This window comes from Lissotriton vulgaris, chromosome 1_1 (genome assembly GCF_964263255.1).
Source record: "Lissotriton vulgaris chromosome 1_1, aLisVul1.2, whole genome shotgun sequence".
NCBI classification, from domain to species: Eukaryota; Metazoa; Chordata; class Amphibia; order Caudata; family Salamandridae; genus Lissotriton; species Lissotriton vulgaris.
The window spans coordinates 1,939,670,271-1,939,693,430 of NC_141685.1; the positions used below are offsets into that span (position 1 = coordinate 1,939,670,271).

General features: G+C 43.0%; 1 protein-coding gene across 1 annotated transcript in view; it reads right to left on the bottom strand.

Annotated features, from left to right (window-relative positions):
* PPFIA2 (PPFI scaffold protein A2) overlaps positions 1-23,160 on the bottom strand; it is a 1,928,138-nt gene that overhangs the window by 383,604 nt on the left and 1,521,374 nt on the right. Inside the window, exons 16-17 of the mRNA XM_086919614.1 lie at positions 21,755-21,975; positions 12,289-12,526 (exon numbers count right to left, since the gene is read on the bottom strand). Of these exons, the coding sequence (XP_086775740.1) occupies positions 12,289-12,526; positions 21,755-21,975 (459 nt within the window). The remainder of the gene's footprint in view (positions 1-12,288; positions 12,527-21,754; positions 21,976-23,160) is intronic.

Genomic DNA, 23,160 nt, shown 5'->3' on the forward strand with positions numbered 1-23,160 from the left:
TTTAACAGTGGGGTGACATGTTGGTGTTTTGGTTGCTGGAAGATTAATCTAGCAGCCTGATTTTGCACCAGTTGAAGGCGTTGGAGGTGGTAGGCTGGAATCCCCACGTATAGACAGTTGGCATAGTCTAAACGTGAGGTAACCAGGGCCAAGATGACAAGTATGAGAGCCTCTGGAGACAGGTACCTTCGGATCTTCCCGATCCTGCGGAGATGAAAGAAGCAGGCCGAGGTGACAGCATTAATGTGCGGCCGCATCGAGAGATCACTGGAGATGACAACACCTAAGCTCTTCACGGAGTCGACTGGGCAAGGGGAAGGGCCGAGGGCAGGCGGCCAGAAGTTGGCAGTCCAAGGATGAGGGAGCCCACCGATCAGGACCAGCTCTGTCTTACTAGGATTGAGCTTCAGCTGACTGAAGTTCATCCACTCATAGATGGAAAGCATGGTGGATTGGAAATTAGAGCGGGAAAGAGGGGAAGAGTCAATAGGAAAAATAAGTTGCAGGTCATCTGCATAATTAAAAGTGGTAACAGAAGAGTGACGGAGGGAGACCAAAAGAGGCTGCATGTAGAGATTGAACAGAAGGGGAGATAAGGCAGAACCCTGGGGGACACCACAAGAAAGTGAAGTGGAAGGGGCAGAAAAGGAGGATAGGTGAACAGATTGGGTCCGGAGTTGGAGAAAGGACACAATCCAAGACAGGGCCAGGCCCGAGATCCCAGCATTTCTGACACGGTCGACCAAAATGTCGTGGTCGACCGTGTCGAAAGCGGCCGAGAGATCAAGTAGTACCAGGGCCTGGGCCAAGTTCTTATCCGCCCCCTGTCTCAGCGTGTCCATGACCGCTGTCACCACTGCCTACGTAGAGTGGGAGGGTCTGAAACCTGCCTGTTGGTCATCGAGGAAATGAGTCTCCTCGATGAAAGAACTAAGGCAACGGGTGACATAGGTTTCCAAGACCTTCCCGAGATATGGGAGAAGGGAAATAGGACGGTAATTGCCCAGTACCGCGGGGTCGGAACCGGGTTTTTTCAGAATAGGTACCACCACAGCGCTTTTGAAAGCATTGGGGACAGAGCCTATGGAAAGTGAGCGGTTTAGGAGGTCCAGAGGAGGGTCAGGACATGCCATAAAGGCATCTCTAAGGATTTGGGGGGGACAACAATCCTTGGGAGAGCCTGAGCCCACAGCCGAGAGAAGAGAGCAGAAGGTGTCTAAAGAGATCGGAGGAAAAACATTCAGGGAGTGAGGATTTGAAGGAGGAAGGGCACTAGTGTGAGACGTAGTGGTAGGGGGAATATTGTTTTTAATTGTAACAATTTTATCAATAAAAAAAGAATTGAGGGAGTCGCACAAAGCTTGTGATGGCTGAGGTGTAACGCGGTCGGGTAAGGAAAGTTCAGCGACGATTGAGAAAATTTCTTTAGTTTTGGAAGCAGAGTTAATTACTTTTTGAGAAAAATAAGCAGATTTAACCAGGATGATGGATGTTTTGTAGGATTTAAGTAAGTCAGTGTAGACAGACTTGAGTGAAGGATCATAGTTACGCCTCCAACGGCGCTCAGCCTGGCGAAGAAGGAGTTTGCTGGCCTTAAGTTGATCAGTGAACCAGCGCTGAGCGTCGTGGGGTCGCTTCGATTTGATGGATTTGACTGGGGCGACTGCGTCACTGGCATGAGACAACCATTGGTCCATTGCGGCTGCTTGGGAGTTCAGATCGGAGTGACTAGGGGGTAGAGTGGAAGCAAGGGTCGAATGGAACAAAGAAGTATCGGCGTGCTTCCAATTACGAGCGGAAAAATTAGAGGTTGGAGGGGGGCGGGTGGGTGCAATGATTTGTAGCGTAAAAGAAATAAAAAAGTGATCGGACCAGGTACAGGGGTACACCATAGGAGAAGAGATATCCAAGTTGGTGGTCCACACCTGATCCAGGGTGTGGCCCTTGTTATGAGTCGGCACAAAAATATGTTGGAAGAGATTAAGGCCAGATAAAAGACCAGAAAAGTCAAGTGACACAGAGGATTCAGAAGGGTCGGATGGCCAGTAATTAAAGTCACCAATGATCAGGATCCTAGCAGAGTTAATGGTTAGTTGCGAAATGAGATCGCTGAACAAAGATGGAAAAGAGGGCATGTTGACAGGGGGGCGATACACTAAGACACAAATAAAGGAATGTTTGGGAGAAGAAAATTTCAACATAAGAATGTCGGAGTTCAATATAGGAGTGATTGTGGAAGAGGTGAATTGCAAGTTAGAGCGAATGATGGCAGCAACTCCCCCACCCGGTCTACCAGAGGTCCTGTTGGAATGAAGGATGTAGTAGCCCGGGGGTATTGCGGCCAAAATGTCAGGACATGAGTCCGCATGTAGCCAGGTTTCAACGAGGAGCAGGATGTCAATGTTGCCAGCCTCGAGAAGTTGAAAGACCTCAAGCTGATGTTTGGGGAGAGAACGGGTGTTCAGGTACACGACTGAAATGGAGCGCGTACCAGAGGAGCTAGGCCTGGGAAGTGTGGGAGAGGTAGAGTTGGAGGGAAAGGTAGTAGAGGGAGCAGCCAAAGGGGTGCAGGGTGGGAGAGGAGAGAAAATACCATATGTCTGAGCGATGGCAATCGTGTGGGGGGATGGAAGAGCACGGGTATAACAAGAACGAAGTTCGAGGGAGGTATAAGTAATACGTTGAGCAGCATGCATGGCCCCTAGCCCCGGTCGGCCGCGGACGGGCGCAGACGGGCTTGACTTATGCGCGACTTCGGCGCGAAGTCGGCGCTCCCGCTGCGCTCGTCCGCTGCGCTTCCTCCAGGTTGCCATTAATACTAGTCAACGTTAACCACTAGACCGCTCACCTGCACGGTGGAGAGGCAGGGCGGAAGTGGTGCAAAGCCGGAAGTGACGCTCGTGCAGGGACCCTCCGCGCAAACGGCACTCTGCCGGGGCGGACCGGGGTCTAGAGCAGTAAAACGAGGTAAGCAGCAAGTCAGACAGTGCAGGTTAGATGCGGGCGCAATGCAGCAAGAAAACAAAAGTACACGTTTAAAATTGACAGCCAGCTCGTAGTCCGCTGGAATGCAAATTAAAATAAAGTCACCGGCAGCGCTGGTACACGCCCGCGGCCAGTAGCCACGATTGTCGACCTGCGAGGCCTGATGCTGAGCAAGATATAGAGATGACCTCAGCAACCACTAGACCGCTCACCTGCACGGTGGAGAGGCAGGGCGGAAGTCGTGCAAAGCCGGAAGTGACGCTCGTGCAGGGACCCTCCGCGCAAACGGCACTCTGCCGGGGCGGACCGGGGTCTAGAGCAGTAAAACGAGGTAAGCAGCAAGTCAGACAGTGCAGGTTAGATGCGGGCGCAATGCAGCAAGAAAACAAAAGTACACGTTTAAAATTGACAGCCAGCTCGTAGTCCGCTGGAATGCAAATTAAAATAAAGTCACCGGCAGCGCTGGTACACGCCCGCGGCCAGTAGCCACGATTGTCGACCTGCGAGGCCTGATGCTGAGCAAGATATAGAGATGACCTCAGCAACCACTAGACCGCTCACCTGCACGGTGGAGAGGCAGGGCGGAAGTGGTGCAAAGCCGGAAGTGACGCTCGTGCAGGGACCCTCCGCGCAAATGGCACTCTGCCGGGGCGGACCGGGGTCTAGAGCAGTAAAACGAGGTAAGCAGCAAGTCAGACAGTGCAGGTTAGATGCGGGCGCAATGCAGCAAGAAAACAAAAGTACACGTTTACATCTTCTATTCTGTTGCCCGGCCCTGTGCATGGCCGCAGTCTTTATCTCAGGCCGATCCTAAGACAAGCAGGGTCATGCACCGCAATGGAGGGGATCATCCATCTCTACACCCTGACTACGGTAAAGCACATGGCCTCTTTTGGAAAGTTTATCCATCAGACACGGTCCCTGCTGATGGCTTCCGAGGGTTCGAACATATAGAGACTTAGCAGGCCCATGTCTTACTATGAACTCTATTTATTCCCAGTGCTCAGGGAGCCACCATACAGACTGATCTCTCGAAACTCTCCTGGTTTGAACTTTTGTAACTTTGTAATTTTGTACTTTGGTTTTGAGTAACCAAACAATAAAGTATTCATTGATTCATTCCCTCACGACTTACCGCATGGACCTCCTCCGCTCCGCCCGGGCCAACAGGGTTTTCAGGGTTTTCAGGGGCTGATGAATGTGCACGAGACCCGCCGGGCCAACAGTGATACGGCGGGTCGGGCATTTCCATTGGAGATGGTAACTCCTGCTATTGCCCTATCTTAGTAGCACAGCATTTGGAATGGGGGTCAGAAAAGTAACTTTCAGTCAGAGTTTTAGTAAGACAAACAAAAAAGAAAATCATCTCTAGTTACACTCAATACATGTAAACTATCACTACGGTGGAACAGACACAGAAAGAAAGACGCATACACTGGCGCCCTATCTCGCAGAACGAAAAAAAAACCTGTTCAAATGATGCTGCAAATGGCGTCCCATCATTAGCGTGAGGTAAGGTTCACAGTCAGGGTCTTGTCCTCGGGCCAGGGAACCACCGTGACGTCACCGCCCACGCGAGCAGGGGTTTGGGACCGGTGCTACTCTCCTGTGATGCTCAGCATGCATCCCTGTCACTGCGTTTGTAGCATCTTGTCCTGTTTGCAGTGACTGAATTCTATGACAGTTTGCTTTGTCAGGAGCGGCCTCGCCTCACAGTATTTCTTTTTTCCCCTCCTTTCATGTTGCCTTGTACTTTGCATGCGTGCCTTGTTCCTGCTGTCAGGACCTTGCTGGGTGGCATGAGCTGGCACCTTTTAGCCCTTTTCTTCCTCTGTCCATGAGCTATCTCTGTTGGCATTCCCTTCCTTCGACCCTGAGTACCCTTTGCTGCTTCTCTTGGCTCGAGGATCTGCTCCCGGTCCCGGGTACCACCCTGGCCCAGTCTTCGCTCTGCATCCCCCGTGGCAGTGTGCAGTTGTTACCCCAGGGCCTGTGGGTACAGTTTGCTGTGATATCTGGTTTCTGCTCACAGGGCCCCCTCGTATTTTCTGGAGTCACGTATCCACTCTTCAGTAATACCTGCTGTCTCAGGTCTCTGTCTCTAGTTCGCCCCAAGTTTCCTCATTCCTCCTTCAGCTGTTCCCTCTTCTGGGTTCTGCTTTCTCTTCTCACTACGACGCCCAGTACCATCATTCACAAACTGCCCCCTACTCTCTGTTCCAAAGTTGGCCTGAAGCTTCGGGTGTTGCATCTCCACCCTCTGAGGTCGCACCTGCCTCGGCCCTCCTGTCAGACCTGCTCCAGCTTCACACCGAGGAGTCGAGATGCAACACCTGAGGCGTTGTAGTGAGAGGGCAGAAACTAGGACTGACTACTGGCACAGCTTGCGTTCTCAAGGCCCTCTTGAAAGTTCGCTCTTCATTGTAAATGTGTACTATTTCCTGTACATTCCTCACCCCTCCGTGCTGTGTTGGATTTTGTGTTTGTGTGCCCTTCATTTTTAGTCTCCTGTTTTTCTTTGTAATGTTCTATTTTGTACCACTTTTCTCTTGTAAAGTAACTAGCTCTATTGTACAGCGCTCTGACACCTTCGGATAATGTCTGCGCTTTATAAAAATGCACTAAATAAAATAAATAAGTAAAACGGCTTCAAGCATCCTTCAGGGGACCTACCAGAAGACCCCATACCAGGACATCCCTAATCTGAAGGCTCCACACCCTACATCAGGACATCCCAAACTATGAAAATCCCAATCATGCCCTAAACCAGGACTACCCTTACTCAGAAGACCCATACCCAGCACCAGGATATCCCGTACTGCCATCAAACCTGGGGGCATATTATCAAGAAAGGCAATAACATTATCGCTGCTTTAGCGGCAGGAAACTGCTGCTAAAGAGGCGATAATGGGATTGATAATATGCATTTGAGAATTCACATAGAAGCCCAGGTTCTGGTGTTAACATGGGCTTCTATTGAATTCTCAAGGGCATATTTCTTGATAATATGCCCCCAGGTTTTTCACATGTCTTGCTTTTTTCTCTCTCTCTCTCTCTCTCTCTCTCTCTCTCTCTCTCTCTCTCTCTCTCTCTCTCTCTCTCTCTCTCTCTCTCTCTCTCTCTCTCTCTCTCACTCTCACTCTCTCTCTCTCTCTCCTCTCCTCTCTGACTCTCTTGGTCTCTGTTTCTCACTCCTCTCTCTCCTGTTTCATCTGCCCCTCTCTCTCCTTCTCTGTCTGTCTGTCTCCCTCTCCCCCTCTCTCTCCCCACCTCTCTGTCACTCTCTCTCTCCTCTTCTCTCTGTCTCTCTCTATATCCCTTTGCCCATGTCCGCCAAACATCCTCCGACCTCCATGTTCAGCTTCCAGTCCGCCTGGCCTGTACCACAGACCCCTACACCCCCCCCCCCCTTGACATCCACAGACCAACAGAGAAGACACACTGTCGACAACTGACAGGGACGGGAGCTGAAAACAGGGAAGATGCTGCACAGGTTATTGTATGGACAGATGAGTAACGACACAGCCAGACACAAGTGTACAGATCACTCAGATTGGATACAACATTGATTGCTGGAAAAAAACATTCTAAAATCAAAGTTTCACCACGCCAGTAGGTTGGAAGATGTTATTAACAGCATTTCATGATTTTGCCCCCAGTCAACACTTGAACTGCGACTTTTTACCACAATGTGAAAGACACATATTAAGTTTCTGGTGTGTGCTGAGTGAGTCACAGTGAATGTGTCCGTTAATCAATATTTGATTTATTAAAATCCTGCCATTCGTCCGTCTTATGTTTCTATGCCCCTGGGTGGGCGCCCGGAATTCGAGGGGGCGGAAGAACAGGTGATCACAGGGTCCCCCTGGCTGCCCCCCAGGTGTGAACATTGAACACACCTTTAGAGGCGTGTCCTCGGTGGAGGGGGGGGGGGGCTTACAGCCCATTCCTCGCCCATGCACGAGGCTTCACACAGACCTGGCAGACTTTAATAAACTTGCAACATGTGAGACACTGGGGGGTCCCAATGTCTAAATGGTAACGTTTGGCACACTTTCACATGAACCTTAATGGTTCTGTTCTGGTCTACATGTATCCCAAAGTGATAATAATTCAAGCAGTTTTTCTTGTTTCAAACAATCTTTGTTTATTCTTTCTTTATCGTTCATTTAGATATCTTTCATTTCCAAGACATTTTTAGTTATCATTTTCCATTTACCCAATGCATTTCGGGTCTATGGTGACCCTTCCTCGGGGGTCTCTAGAAAACCAAGAAAAAAGTCGCTGTCAGCCCTTAAACTTAAGTACAAGAACACATTTAACATTTATGCATAATACACTGACTTCTTAAGTGAAAAAATAACTAAGTTTCACGAAATGACCTACATCATTGAACAGTATCACTGTTTATACCCAAAAACTAATGTTTAGATCAAAAAACCAATATTAGTTATATGCTAGAAAATATGCCTGAACACCAAAAGCCTAAGTTAAAAAACATCATGAAAGAAAAACGTAATAGCTATCCTATCAACATATGTCCTGTTATTCACTTTAACAACCGTTCTATTTTCTCTCGTGTTCTACCAGCCATTCTGCTCGCGCTCGCGCTGTACTTACTGGAAAATGAAACTGAACAACGTCCCTCGCTAACGTGCTCTCGGCAAATCCGCTGTTGCCTATCTTTCTGTGTGCCGCTATTTAAAGCTACCTGGACACTAATTGGCTCAATTCGCGATCACGTGATCGTTACATCGGACTGCTGTTAAAGTCCTTATTTTTGCTAAAAAGTATATATTCATACATTTCAATCACTGTGTGAAAAGTAACTATTCAAGCAATAGATATTAACGCACAAAAGATGGAATTACGAGGCATATTTAATCGATCTTTTTGCGTTGCGCTTTCACTCAACTTAATTATATTTATGTTTGATTCAGCTGTCATATAAACAGTATGACTCTAATACTATGCGCTTACTGCAAGGAATTAAACAAATAATAAAAATTAATGAAAAATTACAAAGTAAATAAATAATGGTGTCGGCCATCTTGAATAGGGAAAGTTCTCATTCTTATTGTTATGCAGACGAGTAAGTTCGGCTTTTCATAGTCTCTTTATAAAAAGCAGGATAATTCTATCCTGTCATTCAGTCCATTTGGTTGTAGGCTACCCATTTTCTTTATCCAGAAGTATTCTGATCTTAATCTGGATTTTTGTGTGTCTTTTTCAGGGTGTTCTTTGATGACTTCCAGTATTGTAAAACGCAGTTGGGCTACGTTATGTCCTGCTTCCAGCCAATGTGTTGCCAATGTGGATTTCAGATTTTTCAGACGAATGTTACTTTTATGTTCAGTTATTCTTATCTTGATTTTCCTCTCCGTCTGTCCTATATACAATTTTCCACATGGACATTTGATTCCGTAAATGACATTCTTGGTGTCACAGGTTCCTGAGTGTAACAGGGTCACTTTTTTACCTGTCATAGGGTGTGTAAACAAGTTTCCTGTCATTACATTATTGCAATGGATGCAATTTTCGCATCTCTGCATGCCTTTGTGATTAGTCTCTTTTGGTTCATTCTTCTTTTTTAACAGTTCTTTCAAATTTTTTGATCTGTTATAGGCAAACGTAATCCTGTCAGCAAAAAGTGGTTTTAAATCTGGTTCACTGGCGATAAGGACCCAGTGTTTTTTCATGATGTTAACAATTTTAGCTGATTGTAGAGAATGTTTCAGGACACATACTGTTTTCTGTGTATCTCCTCTTGGTTTTGTGACTAGTAGCGATTCCCTCTGCATCTTCAGAACTTTGATTTTTGATTCTTCTAGTAATGGTGTGGGATAACCTCTGTCTTTGTATTTTTGGATCTGTTTGTTGATGGTGGAGAGCAGATCTTGTGGGTCAGATGTGATTCTCTTTTGACGAATGAATTGGGATATTGGAAGATGTTTTTTAAGTGAAAAGTGGTGAAAGCTTTCATAGTGTAAGCCACTGTTTCTGTCCGTTTCTTTTAAGTGTACACTGGTTCTCAATTTATTCTGTTCAAGATGAATTTTTACATCTAGGAACGCCAGTTCCTTCTGGTCCATTTGATAAGTGAATTTAATCCGGTCGTGTACATCATTCAATCTCTGAATATTCCTGATCAATGTTTCTTTCTTGCCTTTCCATATCAGGAAGATATCATCGATATACCTTTTAAATATCATGATTCCCGTTGTCCAATTTGAATTCTCAATTATATGGTCATGCTCGAATTTGGCCATAAAGGTGTTCGCGTAGGACGGAGCCCCCGCAAAACCCATAGAGGTTCCACTGCATTGTTCATAAAAATCGCCTTCCCAGTTGAAGTGACTATGTAGCAGAGCAAACTGTAGTAGTTCGAGCATTAGAGTTTTTTCTCCTCCATGTATTTCATTGTTGAGTAGGCACCATTCCATAGCCACAATGTGAAAGACACATATTAAGTTTCTGGTGTGTGCTGAGTGAGTCACAGTGAATGTGTCCGTTAATCAATATTTGATTTATTAAAATCCTGCCATTCGTCCGTCTTATGTTTCTATGCCCCTGGGTGGGCGCCCGGAATTCGAGGGGGCGGAAGAACAGGTGATCACAGGGTCCCCCTGGCTGCCCCCCAGGTGTGAACATTGAACACACCTTTAGAGGCGTGTCCTCGGTGGAGGGGGGGGGGGCTTACAGCCCATTCCTCGCCCATGCACGAGGCTTCACACAGACCTGGCAGACTTTAATAAACCACAGATCACCTGTACCCCCCACACACAGTACTCAGCCTTAAAGATCACACCAGGGATTCATCGCCAGCAGAAGAGAACTTAAAACATCCAAGATCAAGCATTGATGCAGCAGAAAATGATTCTCCAAAATAAATAGTGCTGAGTGGCCCTGAAGAGAGAGGCGAGGAGCTTTCCCTCCGTGTAAACCTTGTCCAAGGACACTGGCTCCACCTTGAATAAACAAGAACATACATGTCGAATATGAGTGCATGGGGATGGGGTCACGTGCCCCATGGGAGCGCACACATCAGCGCTGCTTTGGGTAATGAGTAATCTGACTGTGTAGTGTGTACCTCAAATATTTTTATAAGTGCTGATTAAGGGACACATTCTGGAACTCAGGGGTTGACACCCTCACACTACCCCCCTCTCACGAGGAATACATCTTTGCCACCTGGCTGGAACTACACGTGTCAATGGGGCAGCCCTAGCCCCCGCGATGCTGTGTTGAGCCGAGCCCTGGGGGCCCCTGGCCTGGGAGAGCTCCTGACTCAGATCAGCACTCAGCCCCAGTGACGTGTATATTTGTTTCTCACAGTCACACTCGGTGTGACATCTTACCTTAGACTACACTGTGGTGGTGGCTGGCCTGGGCCCCTACCGTAGGGGTTCTGCAAATCGCCTGGCCCAACAGCACTGACTTGTGACTCCCCTGCCGTGCCATTGCCAAGACTGTCTGTGTCTCCCTCCACTCACTAGTCTAAGGGCGTGGTGGTGGTGCGGGTCAAAAGAGCACAGCACGGGGGCTGGCCCAGGGCCGTCATTGGTAGTGCTATAAGATTGACGGCCCTGGGACCACAAACTGGGTGCGCCGCTGCCGCGCATCGCACCATCATCACCACTGCTAGTAGGTGGTGGTGCGTGCGTGACGTGCACTGACTGCAGTATTTGTTCTAAGCAGCAGGTGCGCTTGCTCAGTGCAGTAATAACTGCCCCCGGCCCCTCACCCCCCAGATACGCCGCTGGTTGGGTTCCGTTCCTTTGGCCATCAAATAAGGGAGACTCAGCTATACTTGGGATTCGGGTAATATATAAAAATGTATTGCTGCTGTCTCTGGGCCACAAGACTACTCAAACTGCAAACATTCTTTCGTTTTCACCCTCTCTTAATCCAATCCCGTCACCCAGCAGCCAAACTGAATGTGCCAAAGTACCTCATCTTCCCCAGAGGCAGATAGATTTCTAATCGTGATGAATATGTTCAGTAATGAGTTAAGAAATCCTCCTTTATAAATATAAAGCAGAGCAGTCTGCAGAGGCGAGGTTGCACTGAAAGCTGTGTTCACAGCGTGACCAGATTGGTGTCACCCCCCACTGATGGTGTCACCCGGTGCGGTGGGCACTCCCCGCGCCCCCCTAGTGACGCCAAGTTGTGGAAATTTGTATTTACATAAGTACCACTGGCAGCAATTAAAGATACAATATAAGGTTCGGTGAGCCAACACTTAACTTACAGCCAAAAACTAAAATACCCCCGATGATGAATTAAAATACCACCACGACGATCTATTTGTTTTTTCACACCCCCTTTTAGCGGGCGAAATTTCACTTCTTCCGCGATGAAAGTAGTGTCTGAGCTTGTTCAACTGCAGAGGCTGGTTGAATAACATGTCCAACCTGCAAAAGTGGTTTCTTACAACTTATACCGTTCTATATTATTTGCAACCTTGTTTTGTCTCAGAGTGAAGAAATCATCTTTGTTCTATTTTGGCACAGGTCCTTTTTATAAGTCTCAATTACATGTTCTGTGTATAATATTACTTGTTAATGGATGTGTCTGGGCAATGCAGGTTACAGTTTCTGATGCTCTGGGTTGTGTTATCGTCGTCCTGCGCCGCCTTTCAACTTTTGAATGAAATGATTGAGCTAAGCATGCTTCAAAACGCAAGAACAAGGCTTCTTTAGGCAACAATTGCTCTCGGTTCCTAAATGAGCGATGTGCATTTGTGTCTGAGTTAGGCCAAATCACGAAACACGTTTCCAATGATAATAAACAATCGTATACTGTACTGGAATTAAATAGTTTTCCTGCAGTAATTTACATGTTAAGGAAAACAAAAGCTGGCGATTGATATAGGAACCTATACTAATGCAGAAAGCTAATTAATCCTATTGAGAAAATAATGTATTTGTCGTTATAAATTAATATTTAATTTACATATCATAATTGTATGAGTTCACAGAGTAAGAGTGCTAATTTATTCAGTGAATATGTGAGAAACAAGCACACACTCGATTAAGTTTAATTGACTTGAGTCCCAGTGGAAAACTGCCACATGAAATAATAAAGTCTCAAAGTAAAAAATCAACTTTGAAAACATCAAACAGAAAAACATTAAAACAACAAAGTGTTAAGACATGAAGTTAACTATGTGGCTGAATTAATTTTGCTAGCATTTCAGGATATGTTCTTATGTCATTGTCCCAGTGGCATATCAATTAGTTACAGAATGAGCTACGAGTGATGCTACATTCATACACTCACTTCCTTGGTACATGAACTTACCAGCGTCATGACCCCCATGCGGTCCATTTCCCGAGCCGGGCTTCGGGGGTTAAGTTTGGGTGTGGAATGCCCACTGGGAGGAGAGGAGCTGGCTAACGAGGAAGCCGTCACTGAACCGGGGATCGAGGTTCCGCCATGCACGCGAGCTAAGTTTAACCCTTCCAGGCTCACACTGGCCACCCTGTTTTCTATTTCTTCTGCCCGCAGTTCTGTGGACTCTTTTTCTTCCTGGATGAGCCTACAAAAGAAATCGAAGGCATTGTGGATGTTCGCATTGTCTATGGGACAACAATATATCTACTTCGTGGGGTGGAGAAATAAAGAGGGGTGAAAAAGCAGGCAGGATATCATCACTGCATCGCGTTAAGTTTGACTGCATTGTGTTAAGTTTCTGCTGCTCCGACTTTGAAAATAGCCACTAACTCGAGTCATTTCAGATTTGATTTTAAGATTGACTTTACATTTTTATTCAATTTAATAAGGAGACAACAGAAAAAAGAAATCTAATCAATGCAACTAAAGAAATAATAAAATGCGAAATAAAATGACAATGTTCATAATTGAACAATGGATGGCAACAACTGATAATATATTACGTTTTTGTACTAATGAAGCAAAAGATACATAATGCATATCTTAAATATAATATCATTACAATACAACGAATAAAGAAGCATTTATTAAAGATCTAAAGGAACGTAATGAAATACCGGATTTTGTAATAATAAAAACATTGAAAACAATGAAACAAAAAAAGGAAAAAGGAAGAGAGAAAAGGAAAGGAAAAAAAAGAGTGGACTGCAATAGGAACTAACTGAACATTACTTCAGCATTACTTAAGTATATAAACATTATATTTGAATATGAGTGATTTACTCGTTTGAAACTGCCTAAGGCCCCAATACCGGGGGATGGCTTTACATCCATGTTCTTTAAAGGATTGCGTAACATAAGAGATATAGCTATATAAACAAGGCTATGGAACATTAACACAACAATGACAACCCAGTATCAAGTTATTTTACTATGAAATACATTAATAAAATGTAAGGCAGTTTGGGAAATACCTAACTGGCTTATAATAGATTCACCATCAGTATGACTATTTGCCATGTAGTTCCTTCAGAGAAACCAATATAAATCTATTTTGATGTTCCCTGGAAGGAGGTGCTTTTATGCTAAGTTAATACTACATTCGTCATAAACACCAATCCACCAAAAAAGTTTAGTTTCTTTCTTTCTACTGAAAACAGATACAAAATATCTTATCACCTTTCCATAGATTGGGAAGTATGTATAAAGATTTCAGATGAATATCAGTAAAGGTAAGGACAGTAATTAACTTCAGAATCTCATTGAACTTCCCATGGGCGTTTATCCAGCACACACCTACATTATTACAATAGAAAACATGCATTAAATGCATTGGTATATCATGACATTACCAGCTGTTATCAATAATAGCTTCATTAAGCAAGATAAAATGAGCAGATACATGCATCAACATAGGCTTCTGCGATTACTTAATTGCGATTATTAAGGAATCGCAATTAAGGAATTGCAAAAGCCTATGAATGTATGAATCGCTATAAAATTAGCAATTCCCAGACATTCCTTAAATGCGACTCGAAAATTGCGAGTCGCAATTAAGGAATGACTTCCCATTCATTACCATTGGGCCAATGGGCCCAGAGGAATGAATGGGAGATTGCATGCGCAATTTGCGAGTACCAATAGGTACTCGCAAATTGAGCATGTCATTTCAAGGGTGCAGGGGTGTCAAAAGGACACCCTGTTGCACCCCTGAAATTGCTCTATGCATACATGTTGGGTATACACATGCCCCAACGGCATGTGTGTGTGTAACCTACAACTTTGAAAAATGCACTTTAGTGCATTTTTCAAAGTTTTTGCAAAATACCATCAGGTTCAACTTTGCAAAATTGCTATTCTAAAGTGGTTCTAGCATTGCATTTAAGGAATCACAAATTGCAATTCCTTAAATGCAAATGCTATTTGAGAAATCACAATAATTGCGAATTCTCAAATTGCGAGTGCCTTGAACCTTGATGCATCGCAAATACCCTTTTTGGAGGCGCAAACAGACGATTTTTGCGAATTGCACCGTTTGCACTCGCAAAAATGGTTGATGCATGTGATTGTAAGTGCTGTAAAGAGCTATGTACTGTACAGAAGACCAGAGTTTGAGTAATGCAGATCTTCATGTCTTGTTTCTAATTTGGACTGCATCTACCTACCTCAGGTTTTAATGCAATAATCCTTGACAAGGGATGAAATAGAGACTACTCATGCTACACTGACTTTTAGAATAGCTACAAACAGCTGGACTGAGTTCGCTGTCATTCGAAATGTCTCCTGAAAAGTCTTTCTTCAGAGTTCAACATATATTAAGACTTTGCCAAATTATAAACAACCTCCTAACATAAGAAAGGGCTTAGAATGAGCACCTTGGGCAAAAAAAAATGATATGTTCTAACCCCATGTCGAAATGCATTTTTTCAAACAGTATTTTTTAACGGGGTGGGTGGGCAAAGAAGAATAAGCACTGACAAAGCCAATTGGTCTGGCCTTGACCGCCAGCCTTTCAGCAATTTTTGTTTGGTTTTGTCATGGATTTAGCAAAACTTTACCATTTAGGAGGCTGCCTGCCCCTCATTAAATTTAAACAAAAAACAATGGCTAAAGTGTTTTTCTGGTCTCAAAAAAGTACACATTGCCATGATGCAGCCGGCACTGAAGGGAACTACCTTGTGTGTGGATATGATCCTTGTGAAGGGGCAGCATCCTGTACCTCAAAGTGAAGTCAGTCAATGGCTGAAGTGGGCTAGCACTCCCATTTGATGGATGCTGGAGTGGCTGTAAGAAAAATGTGAATGGCACAATCATAGACTAATAGATTACGTCTGTTTGAAAACCCCCATAAGTAACTATGCTATACATACTTTTAGTAAAATCAAAAGGTCTTGTCTAACGCAGACCTCAAAATGCTATCAGGCTGACATTGTCTGCTAGCCTCGCCTTTTAGAAAAAAGGAAGAAAAAAGAAGGAAGGAAGGAAGAAAAAAAGAAATGCAGGCATAAAAAGAAGGAAGGTAGGCATAAAAGAAAGAAAGGCAGACAAAAAGGAAGGAAGAAGGGCAAAAAAGGAAGGCAAAAAAGGAAGGGAGGCAAAAAGGGAAAGGGGTGAAAAAGACGGGAAGAAGAAAAGGAAAAAGGAGGAAAGAAAAAGGAAAGAAGGCAAAAATGAATGAACGAAAGTAGAAAACAAAAAAAGAAGTGAATAAGACAAAAAACAAAGAAGGCTAAATAAAAGAAAGAATGAAAGAAAGAATGCAAAACAGAAAAAGAAGGAAAGATCAATGGAAAGGAGGAAAGGAAAGACAGAAAGCAAGAAAGATTAAAGAAGGAAGAAAGAACAATTAAAGAAAGAAAGTAAGAAAAAAAGGAAAGAATTAAAGGAAGAAGAAAGAAAAAATAAATAGGAAAGAAGTAGGAAAGTATGAAAGAAAGAATGAAAGAAGGTAAAAAGAAAGAAGGAAACAAAAAGCAAATAAAAGTTAGAAGGAAAGGAAAAGAAAATACATTAAGCAACGAGATGTAAAATAGCATATTTAAAAAAAAAGAAAAAAAGGAAGCCAAATAACGAAAGAAAGGAAAGAAGCCAAAAAAAGAAGGAAAGAAAAATAAGGAAAGAAAAACGAAAAAGGTATGAGAGAAAGAGACTCCAAAAAGGCAAAAGAGAAAGAAGAAAAGATAAAAGCAAGAAGGAAATAAGGAATGAGGAAAAACAAGGAAAGAAAACAGAGAAGGAGGGAAGAAAATAAAAGATGGCAAAAAAGAAATAAAAGAAGGTAAACAAGGAAGGAAAGAAAGGAGCACAGGAGTAAAAAAAGGATAATAAAAAGGAAAGAAAAGGATGGCCAAAAAAGAAAAAAATATAAAAAAAATGAAACAAAAAGAAAAAAGAAGATGGAAAGAACAAAGGAAAAAGGGTTCACAGTATAAAAGATCACTACTCTAAAACCCAAATTCAATGGCACCTATGTTTAAATGTAACTGTTACAAGTGTTCTGCAAATTAAACACCATAAACTTTGCTTTTCTTCCTGGGCACAGTTTATCAAAGAACCAATAGTGAAACTGAGTCCAGGAACACAATAGTGTAAGCTGATTAGTAGCTGCAGACCACTATAAATGGAATTTGTAGCAGCACTGTAAGGAGACAAAAACTGATAAAGCTGGAATGTGTTGTGTGCTCACTTCAAATGTTTCTTACAATCACATCTCGCCAAACTGGCACTAAAGAAAACTCCCTGTGTGTGGATATGCACCTTATGAAAGAGAAAAACACAAACACTTAAAGTGAAGTTAACCAGAGGCTTAAGAAGGCTGACCCATTGACCTATGCTGTATGCTGTAGTGGGCGGAAGCAAAATGGCAATGACGAAACAGACCAATGGGTGAAGAGAGATGGCTGGCAGCCCCTTTAAGTAAGTCTATTATACATAATATTTTAGTAAAATCAACCGGTCTTGGCTCACACAGACCTAAATATGCACACAATAAAACTTGCTAAAGAGGTCCGATTCAACCCTGATCCTCCAAAATAACGTCAGTTTGTAGATTGTGTACAATACATTTAGAAGAGAGATAATGCAGACAATTAAAGAGCTCAATCACATCTGCACTGAGTCCAGTGCTAGACATACCACTTCAGTGCTGTTCCGAGAAACATGTTAATAGTTCTAAGCAGTATTACAAGTATGAATTAACAGGGGCTTTTTCACAATACAAGATTCCACAGGACATTACCGCTGGTAACATTTTACAATGCAGTCCTAAACCCATATATCTTGTCACAGACGACAAGCATGTAGGGGAACTAAAGGTTAGAGCAGCTTGGGTTTTCAGCCATGATTTTATTTCAAAGATTTATTCGCATCCTGCTACCAATTAAGTAAAATATAAGTCCAGAAATTAAGCTCTATTCTGAGCAAGCTCTCAGACTATTTGGAAATGTTATTGGTTGGTGACTTTAATGTTAATATACAAAGAGAACAATTCATGGATGGAATGCTGAACAATATCAACCACTCACCCTCAGTCAGAGATCTGGGCCTAAATCCATTGTTTTATTGGTCATCACACCATTCCATTTTGGACCCAGCCACATGCCAATCAGTTGTGACCCTACTCATCATGGGAACAGTCCAGCTCGAACTCGGCAGACGGGTTACTCTGTCACAACGGTAATGGATATCCCATTCGCCGAAATCTAAATCCCATAGGATAAAATGAGATTTCGATTTCGGTAGACAGAGTAACCCATCCACCGAGATCTAATTCAGGCCCTATATGTGGTTGATGCTGAAAAGAAGGAATGTAACAGCAGATATGGTATTTCCAAACTCATGAGTCTTCAGAGTCCACTGTCCATGTCTTTCAGCTATGTTCACTAGGACTCGGCATAACTTGAGACTTTCGGACCCATTACAACACCCTATCTCTAGTCCACCCTGTGCTTGACATTTGGTCATGCAATGTTTGGCGGATTTCATATTTCTGGGGAAATGCACACACCTTTCCACCAACACACACATCTTTCCACCTTATGCAGCTTGCCCATTTCTCTTTCATTACCCTAAACATTGCAAGCCTCAGTACTGGACTATGCACGTTATTCAATGTTGTGCCTTGTGGACTGATCTATGGTGCTCTTTTTGGCAATACCTTACGCTAAATGATGCCATCAATGGAGTCATATGACGTTCATCAGTGAAGTCATGTCTGAGGTCATGAGCAGTGCATTTCAGGGACATGATTTATGATTTGCACGGTTTAATATAACTGAATTTCTGTGCTGCTTAAGGTGGATTTGAATTGTTCTCATAAAGGCAATTTCTGAAGTTCTGTAAGCAAATGGTAATATCCGGTGTATTACGATTTCTTTGAAAAAATTACTAAGGTGGTTGACAGCTTTTCTGATTTCAAAGTATTCTTTGTGCAATTACATTCTATATTGAGGGGATAAGCGAGGAAGAGAAAGCCTGCTAGGGTTTTTAGTCAAATAGTTGCTTTAACATGCTGATGGCAGAGGAGAGAACATTAAACAAATCAAACAGAGACGTCTTTCTCAGAGGGAAATACACCTATTAAGTGTCTTAATTATGTGTACAGATTTCCATAAGTATCACATTTGACAGTTTGATCAGATTTAAAAAAAGAAAACTTATTTTACTAAAATAAAAAAAGGCATAATCAATATTAGCTGACAATGAATGAATGAATGAATGAATGAATGAATGAATGGATGGATGAGGAAACACTTACAGAGCGCCTGGGTACCCAAGGGCATCCCAGCGCTAAGGAAACACTAGATCAGATGAGGATAGCAGGCTCTGCTAATATATTGGACATAAACATTTTTGTTCTAACAGGTATGCAAGTTTGAGCCATCTTTGAAACTCAAAGAAGACTTTCTTTTTTACTTTTACATGAAGGCTAGTTTTAATCAGTAAAAGAAGAGAAATGAGTCATAGATTGCTATAAAATCATCCAAAATATGTTGGAGTTGTTTTTGTTGTTAGTCTTTTTACAAATGCTGCAACTACTAATCTATTTATCTTTCAACAATTGTTATTGTGTGTACTACTATGGGGTTTTGATTTTTTTTAATATATCTTTAACATATACCCATGGTTACCTAATAATCTTTAGTTTGTCTATCCTTAAAGAAAGGGGGTTTGAGTATTAGGGTTCCACTACATATCCCTGTTAGGTCTCATGGGATTGATTGTTACCTAAAACACATCTCACTCAAATATTGCTCAGTGGTTTATGGGGTGGCTCCAGTTTGACTGTTTTTTGGTCTTGGCTTGCCACACTGACTGGGTTCTTAGTGCAGGGTGTCTATAAAACCAAACTCTGTGTTCAAGAGTAATCTAGGAAACTTATCACCAGTGTGTGCTCCTTGTCTTCACCTTTATTTTCCTCCTTACTGTCCTTGTTGCTACCGCTCTGCAGTCGTCTAAATTGTTTTGCTCATTACTCTTGCATCTGCTGTCTACAACAAACTAGATAACATTTCTGGCAGGCATGCTGCTTGGGGGACTCCTTTCACAACATTCCATTTGGTTCATAGATGCCGGACCTTGATTTATCTGTCTCTCAGTCCTCAGGCTATATGGGTTGCCAGAGGTTTGCCGTAACGTCCTGAGATCCTGGTAAGTCATGGACAGGAGTAGGAGTTGCGGTAGAAGGTGATTCCATCTTGTGGTACTCGAAGGGCGGGTGCTAGTATATGCAAGCCTGAAGAATTATCAATACATATGAATCTAGTGTTGTTGGTGGTCTTACCTTTACCCCTAGTTCCCCACAGTCAAGAATGTGTGATCTAAGCTTCTGTCACTCAAAACCATGTCACTCTCCAAGGGCGGAGAATTGGGCATTTGCATCAGATTTGACCAAATGTGTCCTTATCAAGTCTTAATTCTCACGGCCTGTTAACTTTTCTCTATAGGGTTTTATGGCAGACTGCAAATGGCATTCATGTTACACAAGTAACAGTATCTAAGTGGCAGCCATAGCCGTTACTGAGATTGACTTCCATAATGATGAGTAGGGACTGAAATGCCACCATCATGATTAAGAAATTGTGAAGCTCTTGTGGTTTCCAGTTTCTAAACATTAATATTTTGGAGAACTTATATTTGGGTCTGATGCCTTATAAAAGCAAGCAAAAGTTATCATCAATACTTCGCCCTTGGGAAATTCGGATTTATGACACAAGATTTGTACAGGTCAGTTGGCATAGTTCTGTATAAACTATGGTTAAAGGTATAATTCCATCTGAAGCATGAATGGGGTGAAAAGGAAGATTCATGTATTCATTGTTCATTCCAAAGCTGCCTACAGCCTGAAAGAAAATGAAGAAGGCTATTTTGTGATTACAAGAAACGAAGTAGCGAAAGCTGTAGAAACTTTGGGCCATATGTATCAACATTCCGTTTTGGGATTCCTAAATAGCGATTTTTAAGGAATCGCTATTTAGAAATAGCAAACTGGTATGTATGTAGAAAATCGCTTCTTTTTAGCGATTCATTAAAATTCCATAATTGCGATTAGCAAATTGCTAATCGCAATTAAGGAATAATTTCCCATTCATTTCTATGGGCCAGGAGGCCCATAGGAATGAAGGGGAAATTGCGAATCGCAATTTGCTAATCGAAAATTGTCAATATTTTCAAGGGTGAAGGGGTGTCTCAAGAACACCCTGCTGCACCCCTGAAAATGACATGTGTGTGCATATGGCGCACATACATGCCCTAAGGGCATGTATGAGCGTCACATGGCACCTTTTGGTTTTAAAAAAAATGCTTTTTTAAAAGAATTCGCAACTTACCACCAACTAGAAGTTGGTGGTAATTTGCGATTCCTTAATGGCATTTTGAAATGTTTTTTTCCTTGATACATTGCATTTAAGGAATCGCTAAATTTGCAATTCCTTAAATGCAATCGCAAAATAAGGAATGGCAAATTTAGCGATTCCTTATTTTGCATCAAATATGTTTCATACATAACATTTAGCGAAAATGGGTTTGCAAACGCCGGAATTCTGCGAATTTCGGCGTTTGCGAACCCATTCTGCCTTGATACATATGGCCCTTTATTTCTTTCCAAGTACCAAATAATCATGTCTAATAACCATTTAGTAAGGATGCTTCTTAACTGTGATGTTCATATTCAGTGCACCATAACTCCATATTTAATTTTTTTTAAAGTTGCTCACCATTTTGCATATTTAATCTCTATCCATTAGTTCAAATGTACCCCCTCTTTCTGCATGTGTGATATTCCTATCCCTCATTAGTATATTTCACCTCCACTTATCTGATCCCTTCTTTCATCTGTCTACTCAGATCTGTCTCTGCTTCCCTCGAACATCTGATTTCACCATATCACTTCCTGGTGTTTGATTTTTCTCTTTCCCTTCCTTCCATGTATAACTCGCATGCCCTGCCACCCTCATATTGGATGCTTTACTGTAGTCAACTCCATACTTTCCTTACTAGGGGTCTACTTAAATGTAAGAGACAACTTCTGAATTCAGTGAAAGTGCCATAAATTGTGTTTATATCTTCCATAGTGATTTTCTCTTTTACTACAAAGGGGCCCAGATTCAAAACCATAGTGCCTTATCATATTCTACCATATAGCTTGAGATTAATAACTAATTGTGTTTAAATACTTTACAAAACTGTGCTAATATGTAGAATCAAACCCTAAAGAAAATTAGACCTTTTGAAGACAATGCTATAATTTGTACTCCATGTAATCTTAAAGTTGTGATAATTCTCTCTATCATTGTTCACTTAGTTAAAATGGATGATTACTAATGCAAATGAAATATGGCAAAATATTCATTAAGAAACAAAGTCAAACAGTTACCTGATTTCTTTGTTGATCGCATCAAGTTGCTCTTGAAGCATCATCGCTAAAGTCTGGGCATCAGAATGTCCACCTGGTGAGAGAAGATCCATCGAGCTGAACATAGTTTCTTGGTCGTCATCATCAATATCTGACATATCGGTGTCACTTTCAAAAGCATGACTGCTCATAACTCCAATCTGTGGTGTTCTGTTCCATTCATGGTCTCCTAGAGACTTCATCTGAAAACAACATAATAATTAAAAAAAGAAAACTCTTCCTTAATAATGAAAGAAAGAATATTAGTGATTTTATGAAAATAATACCAAATAACATAATTCTACTTTGATATCAAAAAGTATCTGGAAAAATAAAGATGGCAGACGCATGTAAATTAGGTTAAATTGTTGTCAATTATGTTTTGAGCAGATCCTCAACTACAGATTCGACCAATTTCAAGATGACCCCTTCCCACTAGGAACCTGTTGTTCAATGTTTGAAGTGCTGCTTCTTACAAAAAACCCAATAGAATAGCATTGATATGCTATAAACTGCTTCACATTGACACTGTTGGGACGCGCTATAGCCCTACCTTTTGCCAGCCCTGTTCCTTCCTGTTCCCTCTTTTCAGCACCAGTGGGGGAGCGCTGACTTGCTTCTGTGGGGCCCGTTACCTGGCACCTGACGACCCTACCGAACTGCCTGCATCGTCGCGACAGGGGGGGGAACACTTCCCAGAACCCCCGGCGGCGCAACGTGTCATAGTCCGGCTCCAGGAGGCGCATAAAATCAGGCCAGGGCAAACGCAGCGTGGGATGCGATATAGCCCTACCTTTTGCCAGCCCTGTTCCTTCCTGTTCCCTCTTGCCAGCACCAGTGGGGGAGCGCTGACCTGCTTCTGTGGGGCCCATTACCTGGCACCTGACGACCCTACCGAACTTCCTGCATCGCCGCAACAGGGGGGAACTACACTTCCCAGAACCCCCGGCGGCGCAACGTGTCATAGCTCGGCGCCAGGAGACGCATAAAATCAGGCCAGGCCACACGCAACGCGGGACGGGCACGGGCGCAGCCGGGAGAAGCCTGGGACAAGGGCGGGCCGTCTGCGGCCGTCAGAGGCAGAAGGAGGCTGGGCTGGGCCACCCCCCCTAAACTTTTGAATGGACTAGGAGCGGACTATTATTATTAAAAAGGTACTTTTTAATGTGGCATAGGTATTGAGATATATTTTATCCCAGTCAAAGCTAGGTCTTATTTGCTAGCATTTTATCTTGATTCAGAAAAGGGGGTGGTGATGAACAGAGTGTCTGAATTGAGCAGACCACTCTTACCCAGTCCAAAGATCAGGGCTTGATCCATCACCGTTATTTATCTCACTGCCCCATCCCAGCTCAGAACCTGGCTATATGCAAATCAGTCTGGCCCTG